We start from the raw sequence: 13220 nt of genomic DNA, 5'->3' as shown, positions 1-13220 counted from the left end.
AAAGTCTAGGGTCAAGTCCTGCTCTCACTGGAGTCAGTGGCAAAACCCTGACTTCAAAAAGGGGCCACATTCAGATCTTTATTCTGTACCTTTTTCCCCCCGGTATGATGTTCAGAGCTACTTCTAAAGACTCTGGTAACTCGCTGCCCTCTGGTTCTGATCAGCATGGTGATCAGAAAGGCCTTTGTGAAATGCTTGCACCATACACCAGACAGAGGTCATCTAAGCTGAAGCAGCCTTGTCAGTAGACCAATGCACTCCTGGTTTTCTTCGACACAGATTTATTTTTAAATATACTATGCAAGAGAGCGCAGAATAAAAAATAACCCCCCCAAAAAATAAAAATCAGAGCGAGAGCCACGTACAGAAACAATCTGTATTGGACCAAAATAAAGGGGAAACAGCCCCTTTGGTATTACAGAAACGAAGGACAGAGCTATTTACACATTGTAAAAAAGACAAGTCTACAAAAGTGTGTAATACTGAGATACAAATGTATAATATAGTGGCACAATATGTTATCAACAACGTTAAAACAGTACCTCAGAAAAGAGATAGTCCAAGGGGTGTTTTTTTGGTGGGGTGGGTTGTTTTTATTTTTATTTTTTTGCTTGTGGGTTTTTTGTTGCATGTATGTTTGTATTTTGTAAAGGCAGCCTATGGTGTTTTGTTTTTTTTTATTTTACTGTCACGAGTTAAGCCAAGGTGATCTGTGGGGGTGAGAATGGTGTGAGCATAGAGAAGAACAATCAGAAATCTACAAAACAAGCAGTTTGTAAAGAGGAAAAATAAAATCTCATGGAAAGCAATTAGTGTTTAAGATACACATGGTGGGGTTTCACAGGAGATACTGAGGGAATGGGGTGGGGAGATTGCTTTCTTCTCTTGGCCAGAGTTGAAAGGAGTTAAATTGCACTGTTAATTGTCTTAAAGTCTTGTCCTTTCAATAACACAAAGAGTCACAGTTAGTCCCCAAATCCACTGGATTAATTGGGAAGGTCCAAGTGAACTGGGAAAGGCTGCCCAGGAGTCATGGTTTCAGAAGTTTGTGGCATCCTTAGACTGCTCCTTTGAGAGGTGCACCCAGGGCAAAAGGTGTCCGCAGGCTTCTCCGATCCCTGCTTAATCCTGGACAGAACCACCCAATCATTAGGGTGATCAATGTTTCCACTGGAATTAAATAAACTACTCCAAACCCCTATGTATAGATTTTAAACTGTTCAGTGGTATTTTGTACAGACACTGAAAGGAAGGGCTCGCCACGAGCTGCTTTCCTCTTCCAACAGGGACTGTATGAGCAAGCCCCGTCCAGGTCTGATGTAGCCCTTATCTGAGCTCATTACTCCCACGTAATTGACGTGGCTGGAAATTTAACTAGACAAACAGCTCCGCTGAGGCACATTTGGGATGCACAGACTCAACCAGAACCACTACTGGAGGCACAGTGGTATCTTTAAACTCATCCTAATCCACCTCCCCCTGTTGCCACCCTTCTCTTCCTCATTCAGTGATGCAGTCAGCTCACTGCTCTCACAAAGGATCTGCCATTCCCCCAAGCCTGAGCCTGGCTAGAGTTGTGCATCTACAAAGCACGGCTGTGCTCTTCCTCTATAACTTCACTCCTTTATCGTTACCAAATGGACTCCTGTACCGCTGCATTCACAGCGTCCATCCGCGCCATTCCGAACCCAATCGTCAGGGGCTCCTGGACACGAGGAAACACGGATTCCTTGATCGGCAGCTAAGGGTCACCGACAGAACCACAGGGAGGAGTTTCGTACACGTATTTCGTAGTGTTCTGTTTCATGACTAAGTTTCATTAATAACTCCCCCGCCACCTCCAAAAGTGCATTGTATGCGTCTGCGGGGAAGGGGACACTGTGACCCCAGGAAAGCAGGGTGTATATTGCTATTCAAACACTCATCCTCATTTACAACAGAGGCAGGGGGAGGAAATCAAATTGCTGTAGGAAATCCTCCAGGAGGAGGGCAGAGTATCAGTGTCCGTCAGTTCGGGTTCCATCTTAAAGCTCTGTCCAAAACAACAAAATATTATAAAAAGGCCTGGTGTGACCTCAGCATTTAGACCTGTAGTCCACAAGGCAAGAACTCCACAGACCAGAGGATTTTGAGTACGAGGGATATGGGGCACCTCGGTGAAAGGGAGAAAAGTGCATCTTGATGAACACCCTACTTTAGGCAGTAGGGCTGTTCCCCAGTCTGTGCCTTTTGCACATCCCTATAATGAAGGCCCCTGGGTTCTTTGTCAGTCTACCATTGTGCATATGCTGTGGTTCTCTCTGCAGTTGGCTTTGGCCTGTTATAAAAAAATAAAAATAAAAAAAATTTTAAAAAAAGGTGTTACCTGGCTTCTGCTACCTCTGAACAATATCGCTGATTTCTTTCACCGAGCTGAGAAGTTTGCTAAAGTCCTGCGTGGCTGCAGGGCCGCTGCTAGCGGTGGCCGGACAGATCTGGAGCTCCCGAAGGTTATTCTCCAGCTTGTTGATGGCCTCGCGGAAGGCAAATTTGTTCCTCATCTGCTGGATGGAGTCCACATAGCTCACGCAGAACGTGTAGAGGTTTTTGCCGGCCTCCAAGACGGCGCTGTGGCTCGCCATTTGTTCGGAGTTTTTGTTAATGGCAACGCGCAGGGCCTCAGTGCTTTCCAATACCACTCCCTTGGTGATGGTGCCGCTGGCTATCCTCTCTGGAGGCTGGCGCGTTTTGCGCAAGGAGACTCTGGTGGATATGAGAGGGATGAAGGCTGTTGACGATGGCTGGTCTCCGCTCGGGGCAGATGGGGCAGATGAGGACAAGGGGGCTGGGGCCGCTGTGGTCAGCAGCAGCTTTGTGGAGGACTGTGGCTTTGGTACAGAGGGGAGCCCAGGCTTTTTTACACCCTCCCCTAACTGGTTTGGCTTGGCGACATCACTGCTTATACTGTCTGCAACCTGAGTCAACTGTTTAGATTTAGTACCAGACCCTGTATCTGCTGCTTCCTGGCTGGGGCCGTGGGATGATTTTCCAGGCTTCCCAATGGAAGCTGAGGAGAGCGGAGGCGGAGGAGCCGGTTTAAGCTTTGATAACTTCACCTTGTCCTTTCCTGACGACTCGGAAGTCTGCTTGAGCCTCCTCATCCTTGGCTCCTCCGTGGAAGCCTTGCTGGCAACCACAACCCCAGCAGAGTTGGGTTTGACGGTAGGACCTTGGTCTGCCATCCCAGTGGTACCTAAGGCACTGGATTTGATGCCATCATCCTTGTGGGACAGGCTGGAGGAAGAAGCGATTATAGGTTGCCTGCGTACAAGTTTTGGTGTCAGAGAGGGTGGGCTGGAGCCAGGGCTGGACTCTGTGTCTTTGAACACATCGTCAGTCGTCTCCTCATTTTTCTTCAGCAGCCGGGGAGGGGGCGTCACCGTCCCCCTGACGCCAAGATCCGTCTTGTTCTCATTCGCCCGCTTCCGAGGCAGGGCTGGCTTTTCGCTCTTGTGCCCGCCGAAGGTGGAGGAATCAAATTGCCTCACTGTGGACTGCAAATCCCTGGGCAGCGTCACGGATCTCCACTCCGTGTCCTTGGCTCCATGGGGTACGCACGATGCTGAGCAGGACCTCAGGAAGCGCTTGCTGGCATTAGAACTACACTCTTCTTCGCCAGTTGTCGGCCGGCTGCTAGTCATGGCGCTGGTTTTTTTCCACAGGTGAGGGGATAAAAAGCCCGAGTTCCCAGTGACGGCTCCGTTAGTGACTCCAGCCCCATTGCTCGGTCCCTGGCACTTTGAGGCATCCATGGCATCTGCAGGGGGCATGATGAAAGCCCCATTGCTGGCGTCCCTGCTTTCATCCTCCCCCCCACCCTTGCGGTCCGGGTGGCCGTCCATCTCCCGGAAGGAGCTGCTGCGTTTCGGAGGGGCAGGGGCAGTCTTCTTCTTCTTCTTGATAAGGGCACTGAAGAGGTTGGTCTTTTTGTCTTTTGGAAGCAACCGCTCATCTTCATTTAAACTGCTCTCCAGGGCAACTCTTTCCTTCCGCGGGAGCAAGGGAGAAACAGCAGGTTCATGCTCCAGAGGGTCTGCAAGGAACAAAAGATTCTACTGAGCTTCGTTTAAAGAAATACCAGTCTGCTTTCCTTTGGGATCGCTCTGCAGCACCTCCCAACAGGTGCAGGCTCTGTAAACAGGGCTGAGTTCAGACCTGGTGCAAGCAGGCGCTGCTCCACCGAAGCCAAGGTTGGATTTGGTCCAGAATCTTTGGACACATTAATTCTTGGGGGTGGGGGAGTGTTTATAGGATGCCCTGCCAGAATACCTCACCCTTTGTTTTCTCAAGCAGGCCTCTGACTAAGTCAGTCAGACAGGAATTTACATTTGAAATTCAGACAAACACAAATTAACCCTCGTTATCCCAGAGTTCCTGACATCACATCTGGAGTTTTCTCTAGCCCTGCTGCCTTGTAGAGGTAAGTGAACACTAAGGTCAGCTTTTTTTTTGGTCCCTTTGTTGTTTTCTCCCATGTGACTGAAGGTTCATTTTTCAAAAGTCTGTCTGTATCCACATACTCATCTCCCTGTTTGGTTACTCTAAGGTGTCCATAATCCCCATCTGACAGCATCCTCTGGTGGAGTGTATGGCACAAGCAGACATCAATGGGGGAGGGATAGCTCAGTGGTTTGAGCATTGGCCTGCTAAACCCAGGGTTGTGAGTTCAATCCTTGAGGAGGCCACTTAGGGATCTGGGGCAAAAATTGGTCCTGCTAGTGAAGGCAGGGGGCTGGACTCGATGACCTTTCAAGGTCCCTTCCAGTTCTAGGAGATTGGTATATCTCCAATTATTACCTTATTACCTAAGGTAATTCCAGCAGCTAAATACCCCTAACCATGTCATTGTGAAGACAGGCAGCCTTGCACAGTGGAGGAACCCAGAGATAACAGCCTGCTCCAGTGGAGCTGCTCTGGAAGGAGAGTGGGGTGACCCTTTTTCCACTTACATGAGAAATACTTCAAAAATGAATAGCGGCTTATAATACATTTGTCAGGAGTTCTGAAGGTCCCAATATTTGAACAACAGGGTCTCTCGTTCACAGGTCAGGCATTAGAATAGGAGTGCTCAGACAGCACCCCAATTCAGAAGAGATGTCTTCAGAGTATTGTATACATTTACAGCTTGAGGAGGCAGCAAGAGGGGGAGATGGAGCAGGGTTAAATAGGGAAAAGAGGATGCTACCTAGTCATATACTGGAAAATGGATCCTGGTTGAGAGGAAGGAGAGGAATTCTTGAAAAAAAGGGTAAATTTCGGGATTGCAAAAATCACACTTTATTGGACATTGTGTAATTAAAACCATTCACATGCACCCGAACAAATCTGGAGGGGCATAAGCAAAAAGGGCTTTTAAAAAAATTTGGAAGGGGACACCCATTTCTGAGAGCAGATACGGGTATGTGAGCCTCTCTGCTCATTTAGGAACGAACATGAAAGATGTTTCTTCTCAACACTGATTTTTCAAGAAAACAATGACTCAGGTCCCTAACATCCCTTCCCAGGGACCAACATCTCAGTTATCAAGACCTAAACTCAAAATTTCTCACGGAGTGCTTGCTACTGATGGGAAGTGATGCTCACAGGTCTTGGGCACCTGTAAGCAACTGGAAATGGGAAGGGACACAGGACCTTCTATAGGTACCTATTGTGAAGCTGACGCACAGTAAATACAGCTTCCAGGCTCAGATATGGCACCAAGACACACCTTCTCCAGAAGAACCATCAAGTATCTGTATTAAATAAAAAGCCACCCCAAGAGGAGTTTCAGTGGTGACCTTCTCTCTTTCTTATGCACGCATGCATATGCACACGCGTGCCATTTCTCTTAGAGGTGTACTAAAGATCTCTGAGATCCCAAGTCCACAGAACATACTGCTTACTCCTGATGGGACAGCTGAGCAGGCACATTTAACAGGAGTTGGCAAGAACCGAGAGATCAATTTTTTATTGAGTTCTTTATTTTTTAAACTTTGCATTTTAAAATGCTCTGGATACAAATTAACTGCCTATGCTCAATGTTTTCTCATTGTTTCAACTGCCTCAAAATGGAAACTACACGCTTTGAGAAACTGATTGAAAGGTTGTTTAATTTCATGGTAGATTTTGTAAATACCTCAGCGTCCCTTGCTGAAACTATATTTGATATCTGCCAAAAGTAATACTCTTCAGTGTTTCAAAACAGACACTTGGTATGATATAGGGGTGGAGAAATACCTCCCACATAAAAGTCTGTACTGCATATGCCAGAGCTCTGATCCTGAGCAGTGATCCAGCCTCTTTAGACCACTCTGGTGATGTAAAGGGGCTGGCAGCCAGGCAGATTCCTCTCTGCTGGGAATTCCCCCAGCACTGGAGCAGCTCCAGTCCTACCCTATCCCTTTGATAACTCCTGGCACAGGTATATATCAGGGTGAGGGAGATGGTGTGCTCAGAGTATTCTGTGCTCTGGCACTGCTCCACTGGGTGCCATGGGCAGCAGCTGTAGGCTAAAACAGCCCTCAGGGATGCTCTAACTTTCAGTAGGGGCTGAACCAACTAGGAATTCAGGAGGTAGACAGATAACACACAGAGGCGATATCCCCCCTTCCTGGGCTGCATGGCTGCTGCAGCTCAGAATCCCCAAGAGTAATACTGAGTGCTAGCCATCTACAAGAAGTGCCAGGAGCTACCGGAATAGAGACCCAAACCCACAGTGAACCTAGGAAGAGAAGAAGTGCCTAATGACAGAGGACACATCCAGAGAGCAGGTACCTATCATTAGGCACTTTCCCCATGTTCTCTCTGGATTTGGGCCTCCATTTAATTTCAGTCCGTCTCCCAGGAGGGGAATAATGGCTATAGCTAGAACATACCACATTCCCCTTGTCCTTTAGGATGCGCCATCTCCGTGTTCTCACTGGCATCTTTGCTTTCAGCAGCTCTCCTGGATGATCTTGTTTTGGTCGGTAGTTCTGGAGCCTGCAGGAAGTTACTCACTACACTTCTCATGCCTTTTTTCCCCAACTCTTTCTCCACCTCTGGAAGGCAAGGAAAAGAATGATCACAAGGAAAGCAGGGGGTGGCAGTGGGGTAGAGATAAAAGGTAAAAATACTAAGCTATCAACGGAGAGCAGGGGAAAAACGACACGCTGACAGCACCCAGGGGAAGGGGGCTCAGCCAGAGGGAAGGCCTGTTGGTAACAAAAATAATACAAGCATCTGCCTGCTCCATGTTTTTTATACTGGGAGGTACAACTTACAAACAAAGCTTCACTGCAAAGCAACTTTGCGGGGATGTTCAGATAAAGCAATAAACTAAGTTACAGTGCACTTATGCCATCGCCCCCATTCCTAGAAACAGTGTGATGAATGGTGCAAGTGGACTTACCGTCGGATATGCTGGATTCTTGAAACATCGTTTCAAATGCTTGGTGGATTTCAGCAAACGAGGGCCTATCAGAAGGGCTCCACTGCCAGCCTGAAAGAATACTACTATTCAGGACTTCTAACAAGCCTTACAAATATTCATTAAGCCTCACACTATCACCGTGAAACTAGTTCAATATCAACAGCTCCCTTTTACAGACAGGGAAGCTGAGATTTAGATGTTAGCAACCTGATTTTAAGGACACTGGGCACCCTCAGCTCCCACTGACACCAGTGAGAGCTATGCCTACTCAACGCCTCAAAAAAAAAAATCAACCATAAATGACATACTAATGGCCAAGGGACTAAGAAAAGTTGTTCCCAAGACAATTAACAAGGCGTCCTTCCCCATCCTAGACAAAGGTGGATGCACAATCCTTTATTTAGATTCCCAGGAAAGAGGAGACAAAGAAACTTGAGTTAAACAACACACCTTCCCCAAGACCTGGACAATTCCCACTCCTAGTGGAGAAGGATGCCCCCAAGCCAAACATGGGTAACTTCAGATCATTTACATCTTCCTGGGACAGCGGAGTTTAAGACTGTAACTAAGAGCTGCAACTTTAATGGAAGACTAACAAAGGCTCCTTGTGCCATAGTGTTTTAACCATACCCTTGTATAGTACAACTACATCTTTGCAGAGCTCAATCATCTTTGACATTTGTCTCCATATGCTTTCAGAAGACTCACATGCTCTCATGAGCTCATAGACTTTCTCAGGGCAACCTTCAGGCCGCTCCATGCGGTAGTCTTTCTCCAACAGCTCGTACACCTGAGACAGGTCAATTCCAGGGTAAGGGGACATGCCGTATGTTGCAATTTCCCATAGCAGGACACCAAAGGCTGCAATAGAGAAATCAAAAGGCTTTAGGGTTGTTTTTTAAAAAAAGAAAACCAAAACCAAACCAATAATCTTGCAAGTTTGTTTTCAGTGGATGCACGAAACAAACATTCCCTGGCACTTAAACAAGCTCCCTGTTCTGGGTGGCTCAAATTCCACGCTCAGCAGCAGCTCAGAAACTAAAGTAATGTAATGAGCTTTTTCATCAACACAGACAAGTCTCCTGCAATACGACAAGATAGAATTAGACTAATTTTTAAGGTATCAGCTGTCTCAAACCTGAATGTTTTGATATCCTTCAAGTCCTATTAAAGGCACAATTAAGAGACGCCATTGTGGATTAATTGAAACTGCTTCTCTGCTGCACTGCAGTCTCGCTGTAAATCTGACAGCTCTTCTCATCTCTATTTCCCCTTTTTCGCTTTAGGATTCCCATGTCCAATTGGTTCACTGTTTATGGGCTGCCCCCATTCTAGGAGTATCAAGATATACAGAGGAGAAAGCTGCAGTCCCTCCATTGTGACGGAATTCACAGTGATAACTGCCAACTAGGCGAGAACTAAGTGAGACAGTTTGGTTACAAGGGAAGTTTAACAGAAGGCACCACAGTCAAATAAAAATAACTTTAATGATCGGGATGCCTTTCTGTATTGAACTGTGGTGAGGATGTGAGAGTCCCATGGTTAGACAACTAAACTGGGATTCAGAGTACAAAGGATAGACCCAACACCAGTTCAACAACCTGCATGTAATTAGTTCAGTCATTGTATTCTGTTTTTAGCCTGAAGAGAAGGCAATTACAATCCTGCATAAGTACGGAAATCACATCATATTACATGATAAACAACCAAGGGCAATTTAAACCAGACACTTCCATGAGCATCTCTGTTTGAATTCTGTCCTCAGGCAGCGGAATGAAAGTTTGTAAAATCGTGCACCAACTGCAGTTGTAGTGAGTGACTGGGAAAGGGCTCACTTTATTTTGAGTCAGATCCCAAGGACCATGGCCCTAACTCCAACTGATCACGATTTTGCCCAATATTAATTAAAAATAACCTCACATTTTTAGAATACCTTTTCTCCCAAAGCGCTTTATCATTTCAATGTACACAGGAATCACCCCAACCACCACTGAAGTACAGCAGTATCTTTGATGGATCATGGCAGCTGTTCAGCAGTTCACAGCAATGCCACACACAGGTTTAGGACAGCAAAAAGAAAAATCAATACCTTAACCAATAATACAGTACCCAGAGCTTTGCCGCCATCACCAGAACATTCATAGCATCAACAATCCCTTTCCAACATCCTAAGAATAAAACTCCACTCCAAGCAGAACTTTCTATAAGATGAAAAGAGAGAACAGCCGGAAGTCCACTAGACACTTCACTACTGCCAAGTTGATTTTATGTGGAAGACACTTGGGGTCAAATCTTCAGAAATTCTTACATGCCACTGAATCTTAAATGCCTAAGATCACTTACACGAATGGGTCTTAGACTCCTAAGTCACTTAGCCACTTTTGAAAATGTGCCCCTCAGATACTGTGGTGATCAGCAGCAGCATCAAACCTCGAGATAGACAGACTGAAAGTGCACTGGGATTTTAGGGAGTCAGAATGGATGGACTTAGCCTGTCTGATATAGCCTATCTATCCTGTTCTTATCAGAAGTATTCCAGGCTCTTCAGGAGTATCAACGTGTCTTCAAGTTCTTTCTCTGCTTCTCATCTCATTCAAAGGATTCTTTTAAAAATGTACAAAAAAGGAGCTCAGAGCTATCACTAGGCACATAGAGATCATGTTTCAATATCTCAGACTCTCACCCTCATCCTAAAAGTAGCTTACAGAGCAAGTAACCTTCAACAGCATAATGCCCCAAAGTACTGTGCTATGGCATTGATTCACAGCTGGCTTAGGCACCTATCCTGCAAACACGCATCTGCTTAATTTTTACATGTGAGGACTACTCTCTCCTCTGTGAAGTTAAGCATGTATTTAACTATCTGCAGGATTGCAACCTCAGAAGGAGAAGTCCTGACCGACTAAACATGTGCAGCTCCTGGGTTTTCCTTTTAGGTCTCTCATTCAAACACTGAACCAGCCCACACCTGATTAGCTGTGACAAGGTCACAGACCAAAGTGGTTCAGCCACCAATCATCCTCTCTCTCTTTGGGATATACTTGAACAAACAGTTTTTAATGTCTTGATTTTATAACCAGGAAATAAAAAGGCTGTCGTCTCATGTGCATGTAAGTAAGTTCTTACCCCAGACGTCAGACTTAATGGAGAATTTGTTGTAAGCCAGACTTTCCGGAGCAGTCCACTTGATTGGGAACTTGGCTCCAGCATGGGCAGTGTACGTATCACCTGTCATCAGCCTGCTCAGACCAAAATCTGCCACCTTCACCAAGTGGTTCTCCCCTACAAGGCAGTTTCTGGCAGCAAGATCCCTAAGAAAGCACACAAGAAAAAAATAGGCCATGAAAGGTCTTCACAATATCACACCTTTAGCAGCGGAGAGGACATGGCTTATTATTGAAGAAACCCAAGTCTTTGTATGTGTTTTTCTGTATTAGATATGTAGAAAGCAGGAGATTATTTGTTCTCTCCACTTTATAAGGCTGTCGTCAAAAAAAATTGTTTAAATTAGAATACAAACTTTTTAGAAAAATTAAAAGCTGCCACTGTCAGGATAAAAATCATTTAAAAATAAAGACAAGTGTCAGTGCTCATTTTACAATTATCTTAGATTACTGAAACAAAGGATGTTTAAGAACCTCACCAGTTTTGCTGTTTATTATTTACATATATCACTCAGCTTAGATAATGAAAATATACTAATCAGTTTCAGGGCTATCGCTAATCAATTTCACTACAGTTCCCAGGCTTACCATGTTTAAATCTCAACCGCACAAACTATTTTTTCCAAACATACCAACTCACATAATATACAACACAATGCAGTGCTTTCTCATACTGTACTAAAGAAGTTTTATTTTACCATAAGTATACAATACCATTTGTAAAAAACAGAAAAAATATCTGTACAAAATGCAAGCAACTGGAAATACAGCATCTCTCTTTCTGATGTGAATGGACACACATAGGAACTGCCACAGTGGATCAGACCAGTGGGTCCATCCAGTCCAGTACTGGTCTCCGACAGTGGCCAGCACTAGCTGCTTCAGAGAAAGGCGCGAGAATCTCTGCATAAATAGTTAAGGAATAACTGGCCCACAGGGAAAATTTCATCTTAAAAAAGTTAGCAACTGGTTCAAGCCTTCAACCTTTCAAATCTCTTTTAAAAATTTTACTATAATAAACCTGTATGCTTTTATTACCCCTTAAGTCTTCTTTTAATTCTGTTAAGCTTTTGGCCTCAATATCTTGTGGCAATGAGTTCCACAGGTTAGTTGTGTGTCATGGTGTAATAGTATTTCCTGGAATGAAGTTGGCGAAACAGCTAGTACACTCCTCAGGATTCAACACTCTCCTTTATTCTGAAAATATGCTCACTAGGTACATCAATTCTATCACCACCTAGATGGCAGGCAGGGGCTTTGACACTGACTACAAAAAGTGTATCCTGATGACCTGGACAGTCAAAGGTGGTCAACATGGACAATCATAATCTAGGGAAATCTGATTATGGAACAATTCCCCATGCCTCATACGCAGGATTCTGATTTGCAGAACAGTGGGCAACAATTGACTGAAATCTTCCTTCTATTTATACACCATGTTTAAAATGGTGAAAGTACATGAAAGCATTTCTGCTAGTAATAAATTTTGTAAAAACCTACCAGATTTTGTCACATTATATTAGAAACTGATTTCACCACAAAGCTAAAGTAAGAGTCTACTTCAGATCTAAGCAAGATCTGCCTCTCTGATACTTACTCTTTAAAAAGTTGCTTGCAGAACTTAAAAAATAAATAAATAAAAAAAATAGTACATTTTACCAAAGGTCCATTAAGCTGTCAGGCAGTGGTCTGAATATCCCCATATCAGTGCTGATTTCTACCATGTTTGTCTAAATAAAAACTCCTCTTTATAACCCCATTCCTACTCCTGCCTGATTCATTCAATGAAGTGTCAGCCCAGCATCTGAATCCAAGGGTGTGGACTGTGACAACACCTCTGAAATAACTGGGCAGGAGGATGCGGGGGTGGCAGATTGTAAGGAAGAAAACTTCTATTTTCTGAAGATATCTGGGTCATCAGCAATAATGGGAAATGAAGTGCAAGAGCATGCAAACAAATGGGATTCTGAAAACATTTTGTAAAGTTCACTTGCTACATGTTGAGGGGACTACAATCTTACAACAGCGCAAAAAGCTCGAAACTCTGATGCTGCAAATAGGTGTTAACTTTGATTGACAGGAGCATGTGAACCCAACTTTGATGCAACATAGGAAATGTGTGTCTTACAAGGAACCTTTAGCATTTCACACATGATCCTCATATTCATCTCTATGAAGTCATATGTACGGATTTCATATTCTAGCTAATTGGGTGGGAAAGGTCACACCTGTGCCATGGAGAAGATCTTGTATTAAATAAAACAGCAAAGACTCTCAAGCCTCCATCCAGGCTGTCTCATTACATTGCTAGGAGGTCATTTCTTCAGGCAAAGAATGCAAAGCACTAACCATAATTGCACTTAAAGGTCAAAATCTCCAGACTTTAAGACTGCAAAGATGCTTAATACACGCAATTCATGCAATACTGGAAAAGAATCGCCAAAGCAGATGAAAACAAGGAGAGGGACAAATCAAAGCACTATGAAAAGGCAGCAAGGTAGGTTTGCTGGGAACCCCAGTATGAGTATAGAGATGCCCACAGTTCTGGGAAAGAGGTCATTCTGCTGACCATTAGCTTAATAGGAATGAGAAATGATCTATTTCACAAAGAGCCATGATTTTTAGGA

The 13220-nt window shown here is 44.6% G+C and overlaps 1 protein-coding gene across 4 annotated transcripts in view; it reads right to left on the bottom strand.

Moving 5' to 3' along the window:
- Nucleotides 1-13220, bottom strand: part of ABL1 (ABL proto-oncogene 1, non-receptor tyrosine kinase) — a 128136-nt gene that overhangs the window by 13618 nt on the left and 101298 nt on the right. For 3 of the 4 annotated variants that reach the window (XM_039506335.1, XM_039506337.1, XM_039506338.1), the window contains 5 exons: nucleotides 10556-10740; nucleotides 8138-8290; nucleotides 7409-7498; nucleotides 6894-7058; nucleotides 363-4072 (listed from right to left, as the gene is read on the bottom strand). In XM_039506335.1, coding sequence (XP_039362269.1) covers nucleotides 2376-4072; nucleotides 6894-7058; nucleotides 7409-7498; nucleotides 8138-8290; nucleotides 10556-10740 — 2290 coding nt within the window. In that variant the 3' untranslated portion in view covers nucleotides 363-2375. Of the gene's footprint in view, nucleotides 1-362; nucleotides 4073-6893; nucleotides 7059-7408; nucleotides 7499-8137; nucleotides 8291-10555; nucleotides 10741-13220 lie in introns of those variants that run through there. The other variant, XM_039506336.1, reaches the window with a different exon arrangement.

The sequence above is a fragment of the Mauremys reevesii genome, linkage group 19, assembly GCF_016161935.1.
Source record: "Mauremys reevesii isolate NIE-2019 linkage group 19, ASM1616193v1, whole genome shotgun sequence".
In the NCBI taxonomy this organism is placed as follows: Eukaryota; Metazoa; Chordata; order Testudines; family Geoemydidae; genus Mauremys; species Mauremys reevesii.
Note: the sequence above shows the minus strand (reverse complement) of the source record. Positions and strands in the feature narration are given on the sequence as shown.